General features: G+C 40.4%; 1 protein-coding gene across 1 annotated transcript; it reads left to right on the plus strand.

Annotated features, from left to right (window-relative positions):
- The first annotated feature begins 4,341 nt into the window (after window positions 1–4,341).
- LOC135116318 (putative nuclease HARBI1) lies at window positions 4,342–6,645 on the plus strand. Its single transcript, XM_064033671.1, has 3 exons — window positions 4,342–5,087; window positions 5,686–5,973; window positions 6,633–6,645. Exons 1-3 carry the CDS (start codon window positions 4,342–4,344, stop codon window positions 6,643–6,645), a joined length of 1,047 nt encoding a protein of 348 aa, XP_063889741.1.
- The last annotated feature ends 3,919 nt before the right edge of the window (window positions 6,646–10,564 follow it).

A 10,564-nucleotide genomic window follows, 5' to 3' on the forward strand; every position in this document is an offset into this window, starting at 1 on the left:
TTCTTCAACCTGTCAATGTGAACAATATCTGAAATATTCAGAGCTGGATCAAAGAGTTTAAATTTATAACCAGAAAAGTTCTTAGTAATGAGAAAAGGGCCTGAAAATTTAGGTTCTAATTTTGACTGGCGCAGAGGTGAGGTTTTAAAAACAGTGTAACCATCAACAAGGGACACAGGCGTGGTTGTACTGTGCTGCCGACTAGTCATCTCCGCGCGTGAAGTCTGAAGTCTCGCATAGACGCATGAATAGTTTGAAAAGTGCGGATATGAGACTCCACATAGTCATCAGCGGAATACACTGGCACATGAGGAGCTACAAGTATGTCATAAGGGAGACGTTTCTCTTCGCCAAACACAATATACTGAGGAGTCTTTCCCATAGACAAATTTACAGAGCCATTGATAAAAGCAGCTACGTGCGGATGTCAATCCTCCCATGACTCATGAAGTCTACCCGCAACATGCCGAGGGATCTCCAAAATTTTTCTATTAGCCTGTTCCACAAGTTCATTAGATTTCATTGTAGATTTCTTTTAGACTCTAGTTCGCCAGTTCGTCCTAGAGCCTCCTCTGCCTCTAGCTGTCTCTACATCCAGTCCTACTGGGCCCGCCACTCCACCGGCGTCGGGAGCAACATCCATCCCCATCGGTAGTGTCTCTGTACCATCTCCGCTGGATAGTGTGCAGCAGAAGCTGCAAGAGGTGTTCACTTCCCTCGGAATTAGTGTACCAAATTGTGTCAGTGAAATTGAAAGTCTTGTGAATTCATGGTGTTCAGCAAAAAAAATTGTATATAAGCCACCCCAAGTGTGCCAGAGGGTCGGCTTTAATGCTAAAAGAAACAAGAAAAGATGTTGGCAATATTGTAACATCCAGTGGTCTTGGGGCAAAGGCCGGAGCCGCACACTACGTAACATCTTAGCGGAACTTCCTGGTGGCGCCAGTGTTGTGCCCCCAGATACTGACATCTTCTGGGCCAGTCTCTTCGAAAGACCTTCCCCGACCGATAGACGTTCACCACGTCCTATGAGACCTGTGTTAGAAGTTTTGGCCTTATAACAGCCAAAAAGGCAGTAAGGTCTATTAACACTACAAAGACCTCCACATCTCCGGGGCCAGATGGGAGGACCTTCGGGGATACGGAGGCCCTTAAGGTTGAAAAAGTCCAATGGGTTTTCATTTTCCTACTCCATCTTAGGGATCTCCCTGCAAGTTGGCTTGATGGGAAGACCACCCTTACACCTAAAGTGGCGGAGCCTACCAACTCAGGACAATTTCGGCCAATCACGATCACCAGCCTGTTATTCCGCCTATTCCACAAGATTATGGCAGTCCACCTCATGACAATGGTTCCTCTACCTAGCAAAGGAAGGAAAGGAAAAAGCAAAGGAAAAAGGATTTGTCCTAGAAGAGGGCGTCGCTGCTAATTTATTTCTAGTCCAACAGTTAATGAGTGATGCCACGAAGGACCACTCTAACTTCTCTTTGGCCTTCATTGATTTTTAAAAAAAGGCGTTCGACTAGGTCACCTCTTGTTTCTTGCTGCCAACAAGCGTTGGGGATTTCCACCAGAACTCACCACGTTTTTAGACAACTTGTATAAGAAAGCCACCACCAACATCATGGGAACTATGGTTAAGATCACACGAGGGGTCCTATAAGGAGACCCATTATCTCCCTACCTCTTCAATGTCACTCTTGATTGGGTTCTCTAGTCTTTCCCTAAAGGTGCTGGGGCACGCCTTTCAGGGGAATCCATCAGTTACGTGGCTTACGCCATTGATGTCGCACTCACGATCTCCAGCCCTGGTGGCCTCCAGACTGCACTAGATGTGAGTGGGAGCTGGAACTCGGACATCTGAAGTGCGCCACTATCAACATCATTGGCGACAAGAAGAGGAAGAGGTGGCTCCAAGACACCAAGACCTTTACTGTGAGCTGGGAGCCTCTCCCTATATTGAGCCCTGGGTGAACCTGTAAATACTTTGGAATTGAGGTTGGGCCGACCTCACGCCGATCAGAACCCAACATTTCCTGATGTTAAGGGTCATCGCAGTCCAATAACAACGCTAACGAGCCATCATTAAAGATTTGTCACCTGGATGATCGGACAGGGGAGCATCATGAATGAGCTGAAACACTGAAGGAATTAAAGAAGTGAGGATGACAGGTTGCATCACTATTTTCTCATGAACTGAAACGGTACGACATAAAATACCATCAGCAAGGGAAAACTGAGACAAGGGAACATGCAACTTAGGTAAGAGAGAATCATCTCTCGATTCTAAGGCATATATCACAACAAACCATAAGGGGTCTTGACACTGTGCATCAAAAGTTCCTTGTGTGAGATATTAGTAATCTCTCACACAGTAGCAACAGCAATATTTCGTGAAAGAGCGTCTGCAGCAACATTTGCTTTGCCGTGCAAATACTTGATCATTGGGTTAATTTCATTAAAATTGTGAGAAAACCATCTGGCAAGACGACCTGTCAGATTTTTACCCTTAAAAAGGTGAAGCAAAGAAGCACGATCAGCATAGACAGCCGATGGGTAACCATAGATGATGTCACGAAAATGATGGAGACCCCACATAAGCTCCAAAGCCTCAAGATGAGTGACAGTATCGAGTCTCAGCAGCATTCAGGGTACGGCTGGCATAAGCGATGACGTGAGGATGAAAACTCTCAGTCTGCTGCATCAAAATAGCGTCAATGCCCAAAGCACTTGCATCGGTGCAAAGTGTAAAAGCCAGACTGTAATCTAAAAAGGCAAAGACTGGAGCGTAAGTGAGTGCCTGTTTGAGTCTGTCAAAATTAGTTTGCTGGGCATCATGCCATACGATAAAGTCATCCCATTTAAGAAGACGCGTCAGAGGTGACGCAATGGATGCAAAGTCCTTGATGAACGCACCTTAATAACCCGTAAGACCAAGGAAAGAGCGTACATGATTTACTAACTTCGGGATAGGAAATTCTTGAACAGCTTATTGGTACCTTTGCAAAACAAATTAATAAGGCCCCTTTACAGAGGTAGCAGCTAGGAGAATGAGAAAAACTGATGGAGACGAAACAATATATAAATGGAACAATTTGCCAGAGAAAAGCAGTATAGAAAAAAATAATAATAAATAATAATAATAATAATAATAATAATAATAATAATAATAATAATAATAATAATAATAATAATAATAATAATAAATAAATAAATAAATAAATAAAATAAGATAAAAAATAAACAAATCTGAGAAATTGCACAAAATAGGACAAAAAAAAATTAAGCAATTATTGTGCTGTGTAAAGAAATTAACTTTTATGTGTGCAAATGCACAAAAGCAAAATATCACAAGCACAAGAAATAGTAATATTTAAAGAGTACTAGTAACGGGTGCTATTTTCCGTGGCTAACACAACCACGAAAAATAATGAAAACTTATGAGACACAACCCAAATGGAGAGGTGTAGGCTTGGGATCTTGATGAAGGAGTGGCGTACAGTGACGGCTTGCAAGACCAGGGATGTGCATCACCAGCCACCAAGGTAGCCACGGACAGCTCAGAGCTAAGGGCAAAGGGGCACAGGCTCAGCTGACATCAGAAGCACACACCAGCACACACTCAACCAGACAACCCAAAACAATCACTCAATACTGTAAGGCAGTCAAGTATAAATAAAAATGCACAAAGGAAAATATATTCTCGCATAGCCTTGGTAAAAATTTAGAGAAAGGCAGGAAAAAATGTGATGTGTATAAATCACTAAACACAAGAGACCTATACGCGCATATATATATATATATATATATATATATATATATATATATATATATATATATATATATATATATATATATATATATATATATATATATATATATATATATATGTGTGTGTGTGTGTGTGTGTGTGTGTGTGTGTGTGTGTGTGTGTGTGTGTAGTCATGGTTATCTGTGTAACACACGGCAATTGAAAGACAGCAAAATGGAAAAAAATGCAATAAACACAACAGCTAAACAGAAAATCAAAGAAAAGTACAGATAATGGCGCCACAACTCGGAACAGCCAGTAAACACAGCGCGGGGAGGTGCTGCGACCAATAAGAACGCAGAAACAAAGTAAAGAGAGGCATTGGCCAATGAGAGAAGCGGACACAAGCCGGATAGACACCTGGGGCCGTATACATAAAACATGTTAATCCTAGCAAACAGTTGCTAACATTCTCCTGTTAAGCGCTAACAGAAACTTGTTAATGCCTTAAAAGTTCTGTTAAGTTAAAAGTCCTTGGGAGGTCCTTGGGAGGACTTTTATCTCTTAACAGACAGTTGTTAAGCGTAAAGATGGCGGACCAGGGACAACAACACCCAAGGAGGCAGCGTACATTTCGCCCAAGAAGAGACATCTTTGAAGGATACAACGATGCAGAACTTATCAAGAGATTTCGGCTCGACCACGCTGGGATAGTAACAATGGCAGACTTGGTGGTAGACCGGCTTCAGAGCAGGACAGAAAGGAATCGACCGCTGAATCCTGAGACAAAGGTGGCTATTACTCTAAGATATTTAGCCACTGGTGAAATGCAACAGTGCAGCTGTGACGACTTTGGGACAACGCACCCTACGATCAACCCTGTGATCACCCAGACGATAGATGCATTGTCTCACCCAGACTTTGTTCGCCAGTACGTAAAGTTCCCATGCACACGGCAAGAAGTACAACGGAAGCAGGAAGAATTTATGGAAATCAGTGGCTTTGTGGTTGTTGTGGCAGCAATAGACGGCACACACACAAGAATTGTGGCTCCCACTGTTAATGAACACTTGTACATCAATAGAAAACGCTACCACAGCATAAACGTTCAAGTGGTGTGTGATGCCAAGTATAGATTACTTGGCATTTTGGCAAGGTGGCCTGGATCAGTACATGATGCCAGGATATTGGATGAATCAGGCCTCAAAGGACTATTTGAACGGAATGAAGTTCCAAGAGGATGCTACATGCTGGGGGATAGTAGCTATCCATGCAAAAATTGGCTGCTAACACCCTATCTGAATCATCTTCCTGGCCCACAAGCTAATTATAACAGGTAAGGGAATGCAAACCAACCAGTGTCATTGTAATGTTATTGATCTGTTTCTAAAGTTCATTTAGGGGGATGCAAACCAATTTGTGTTGATGTTATTTTATTGGCCTATTTCTTAAGTTAACCTAAGGAATGTAAACCAACTCGTGCCATGTTATTTAATTGATCTCTCTCTCTTAAGTCAACCAAGCTCTGGAACCTAATCTAACTAAACCCTGAGGGGCCTAACCCTGTGGGAGCTAGGCTTGCAGAATCTTAATCTTGTGGAAAACCAAACCCTGTCGCATGTAGCCATAACCATGTGGGATCCTAACCCTACAGTATATAACCCTATAACCCTGCATGGGCCAACCTAACTCTGTGGTACCCTGACTCTGCCAGGCTAACCTAAGCTAACCAAAATTAACTAACTAAATAAATGAATGCAGAGTTATGTGTCCCATACATCACATACAACTAGAAGTAAATACATCCTTTTGCTAAAACTGTATTTCCATTACAAGTTAGGATAATTACGAGTTTGCTGTGACCCAAACTCTAACACGAGTGACACATAATGGATGTTGATGATTGTATCCTTAGCAAATTGTGAATGCTTCAGATTTCACAAGACGGCATGCTGTGTTGTGAAGAAGACCATTGGACAGCTGAAGCGCAGGTTTCACGTTCTTTATGGTGAAGTGCGGCTGAGCCCAGAGAAGACATGCAAGATTGTCTATGCCTGTGCATTGCTCCACAATATTTGCAAGCAGCGAAACCTTCCACTGCCTAATGATGAGGAGGAAGTAGCTCATCCCTATGCAGATGGAGAAGTGGACCCAAATCCACCCAGACCTACTGCCCATAATGGTCATCCATTCCGGGATTGCATTGCCAATTTCCACTTCAGGTAGGTGCTCCTGTATTCTCAGTATGGTTACTGCCAATTATTTGAGTTTTTTTAGTAATTTATTACTACTACTACTGGAGGTTATGACTTATATTAGCCTTAGCATTAATGACATGCATTCACCTAAAGAAAGCATATGATAGGGTGGATAAAAGACCATTTGAGAGGTTATTAAAATATGTGTACTAGGAACATTATAACAATGAACTAAGGCTTGGATTGAATAGCCTTGTAGCAAACAAGGATGGCAGTGCATGTGTGAAGGTGGAGGGGAAACTTGAGAGAGAGTTGTCATAGGAATAAGACTGAGGTAAAGATAGATCATGTTTCTATGGTAGTTTAGTACATTAACAGATGGCTGCATGAGAAATATGAAAGCTAAGGTAGGAAAAGTTGGTGCATGGTTGAAAGAAAATGGAGTGGAATAAGCTCTGGTAACATGTCTAATTGCTGATGACAGTTTTACTATCAGTGAAAGAGAACTTTAGAATGATGGTTTGTGTTGTGAGCTAGAAATATTGAGATGAAAGCTGGGGTAAGTAAGGTTATTGCAAGGAGAGAAGTGTAGGTGTGTTTTAATATGCTTTATAGGATGAGTGTGTCAGTTTTAGGAAGGTGTGATGTGGATAATATTATAACAAATATCTTTTCTTTTTCAGTGTGGATGAATGAAGTTCCTTTCTCCCAGCCACTGTACATGAAAATACTTCAGATGTTCATATATATATATATATATATATATATATATATATATATATATATATATATATATATATATATATATATATATATATATATATATATATATATATATATATATATATTGTCACACACGTGACTACTGTACCACGGAACCAGGTGCCTGCCTCTCAACTCGTGGCGCTGCCACGTGTATAGCTTGAGGCATACTGGATACGTGACCTCTAGCAGGCTACCAAGCCGATAACGAGGGGTGGAGTTCCATCGAGCTTCAGTCTCCTCCAAGGGTCGCTACAGCTCTGAGGTCGCCTTGGCATACGCTGGGAGCCTCATATACACTCGAGAGCGGTGGTAAGAGTTACACCAGTGTTACACACCCACACACACACACACATAAACACACACACACACAAACACATTTATATTTATTTTCTATTATGTATATGTAAAGGTGTTTATTTTTGTAATTTGTATCTATATGTATTTACTAACTTGGCTTAAGTTGTTAACTGAACCAGTCTTTTAAGTTATTCAGTCCAGTTCAGATTGCCACTCCTTGTTACTTACTTTTACTTACTTAAATAATCTTCAATTTTGTATTGTTACTTAATTTAAGGGTTAACTTTAAGATATTAAATAGCAGTTAAAATGTCTCCTTTTCTCTTTTCTTTTAACCCTTCCATTGTTAGTGTGAGCAACACCCCTTCATGGTCCATCCCCTAGAGTTCAGTGTATGCTCACACGTAACAATATATATATATATATATATATATATATATATATATATATATATATATATATATATATATATATATATATATATATATATATATATATATATATATATATAAATGATAATTCACAATCCTTGTTTGGTGGTTCAGTGATCGTGTAATTGAGGAGGGAGCCATTCTCCATCACCTCCAGAACTGCAGGATCATCTGCTCCCTCTTTATGGCACTGATAAGCTGAGGGCAATACTTCCATATTTTCCTCCTGCTGGGGCTGGAGATGCTGCTTTCCTCTTCCCTCAATGGATGCTGTGGTCTTAAAATTCAAGAAATTAAACTTAATATGTATACTATTTTGGTTGTGGAGCCATAAACAAAAGGGTTCCTGCAATCTGAGTCTGAGTCATATTTTGTTTTTAATCCCATTCCACATCCGGGAACAAATTTCCGGTAAAGTTCATAATTTTTGCAGACATATAACTGTTTTCGCAGGTACTTTTCTTTGTATATGTCATGCTCTGCCAAACATAACTTACATTCCTGAGATAAAAAAAAAAAAAAAATCACACACGATGCAAAGTGCATCCCTCTTGAACATCAACTTCTAACCTCCCAAAATTTAAACCTTTTATGTACACCAAGCTATTTAAATCTAACTGGATCATGTGAGCAACATGAACATGGTGGTCCTGAAAATGTGCTAAAACAAGAAAACACACAGCAGAGGTCCTAGATTTACACTAAATTAAGCCTAACTGACAAGTACACTGTACTTGTCAGTAACCAAGAATCTCACTTAATAGTATTCTTCATTGTTATGCTGCAACCTCTGCTTTGGTTACAATAAATTTAAACTAATAGGTACTCACTGTGATGGATGATCATTGAGGTCATAGAGGGTGGGAAGAACAAACTCAACAGTTTTTTTGCTCACCCAACAACTCTGCAACCTTGAAGTCAACAGGGTCGAGAGGGGTGGTTTCTGGCCCACCAGCACCTTCAATAGATGAAAAATTATACAATAATGTTAAACTGGAACATAACAATGTGTACATATACTGTTCTCACAAAACTTCCTCTATATTAGTTTATATGTCTGCATTCAGTGAAATGTGATACTGTTTATGTTTGGAGCCCTCATAACATTAATGTCAGTTACATTATACTTACCTAACCGTGTAGGTTAGGTAATGTTTCATATAAAGAAAAAAAGTAAAGCGACTAACCTAACTAGCTTAACTTAACTGGGGCTTCAACCCCACTGGCCTTATGGGCAAATAACCTACTGCGGCTTTCGTTCCCATTAGATTTCGCCTTAAGGAGAAATAACCTAACTGTTGGGAGGCCTTCACACCTCCTGGATCCCCCTTATGGACGGGGGCACTTTTCTCCCACCTTATATTTCCCTTTTTGGTGTATCTAAAGGTATATGCGAAAGGATGGAAAAGATTAGACCAGTAATAAGGCCGGAAAAGGACTCTCGAAAATTACCTTATAATTCTATACCTATGATATATAATATATAGTTGGCAATATTATTTAAACATTTTAGAGTAAGCAAACACCTACTAGCCCAATATCAGAATATTGTCAGTACAGTACAACTTGTTGAACTCCCTCCTCACAGCAGCAATTTTCTTCCTGGTCTTGAAGAGGAGGCAAAACCATTTAGTTTCAACCTCCTTCCTCCCTCGTCCTCACCGTGTGGGGTTGGCGGCATTTAAGGTCACAGTGACATCCCACGCCCGCCCCTCCTGTCCGCGTTGGTTGGCTGCGGTGGATGATAAGATGCTGCTCTTGAAAGGCTTTAACAAGGAGGAGACTCTCCTCCTGATTCCAATTTGGCTTCCTCTTCTTGGTGATCTCTGCTCCCGCCATGTCTTCGTTTCGTCTTCATGTAGCTCATGTGACCATTGAACAGTGACCGCCAAGTAATAATCAATAAGTACCACCGCCTAACATCATACATTCGTTATTTTGTGTATTTTATTTATCACTAGTTATTTTAAAAATAGTAAACAAATAAAATTAGTTGTTTTTATACGCCAGTTTTCTTATTATACTAATTTTTATGTTGATAAGTTGCTATCCTTAGCGCTGTTTAGCAACAATAAACAAACAACTATTTGTTAACAAACATTAGTTAGTTAAGCGTTGGCGCATAACTTTTAACTTTCTTCTATTAGCTAACAGAAAAGTTTTATGTAAATGGCCCCTGACAACTACTTAATATCCAAATTCCAGACATAATTTCTGGGTTAACTGGATTGCTCTTCGTCCCGCATCTCACCGGAAGAGAGGAGGGAAAGAAAAGGAAAAGCGAGAGAAAGTATAATATATCAGTAATTCAACAATTCTACTGTTTAATAAACGTACAGTCATCCGCGCACTCACGCTACTTCTCTTTCACACACACACACACACACACACACACACACACACACACACACACACACACACACACTAGTGCTTATATTATACCTTTTCTTTCGTGTAATGCGTAATGCGCCCTCCTAAGGTTCGTAACCTGTGAAAGAAACCACCGTACGCCAAGGCTGCGGCGTCTATAATCAGTCGGTGGATGCTTGCCTCAGTTTTCTTGGTCATTCTTTTTCTTTTGCTTCCATGCTCTCGTGTTCCTCACCTGAGAATGGAGCCAACAGTTAATTCGTACCGAATACTATGTTCCATGTTTAGCAGCTGCACGAATGTGGCATTACCGGCTCCATAAGATATCACAAATGGCAGAGGCATTAGAAGTATCTGAAAGAAGGAGCTACACGGATGGGCCACTCCTGAATTGAGACCCCCGGCTTCGCGAGTGAAGGAGCTGTGAGGAGGAGGATGAAGAGTAGACTGAAGGAAATTTGACTAAAGGGTGAAGTGTGAAGTAGGGCGAAAAGAAGCCTGCCTCACTTATACAAACTTGAAGGAAAAAAAATAAGTTGCAAATGGAGGAAGAGAAAGAAGGCTAAGGAACTTAAAGGGCAAGGACTAAATGTGAATAAAGGAGAGAGAAAGACTGAGAAAAAGGAAACCGTTTTTCTAATTAAGTAGATAACAAACTAATAAAGTTTACTAAAATAAGATGAATGGTAAAAAGTAAACATGTATTTTTAAGTAAAGAGAGTTTTAAGTAGAGAGAGAGAGAGAGAGAGAGA

The sequence above is a fragment of the Scylla paramamosain genome, chromosome 31 (assembly GCF_035594125.1).
Source record: "Scylla paramamosain isolate STU-SP2022 chromosome 31, ASM3559412v1, whole genome shotgun sequence".
NCBI classification, from domain to species: domain Eukaryota; kingdom Metazoa; phylum Arthropoda; class Malacostraca; order Decapoda; family Portunidae; genus Scylla; species Scylla paramamosain.

What these genes read in the sequence shown, in the direction of transcription:
- LOC135116318 (XM_064033671.1), top strand. Translation starts at nt 4,342, where the DNA reads ATGGCGGACCAGGGACAACAACACCCAAGGAGGCAGCGTACATTTCGC. An exon ending in CCACAAGCTAATTATAACAG is followed by an intron (nt 5,088 to 5,685) that starts GTAAGGGAATGC and finishes TGAATGCTTCAG; the next exon opens with ATTTCACAAGACGGCATGCT.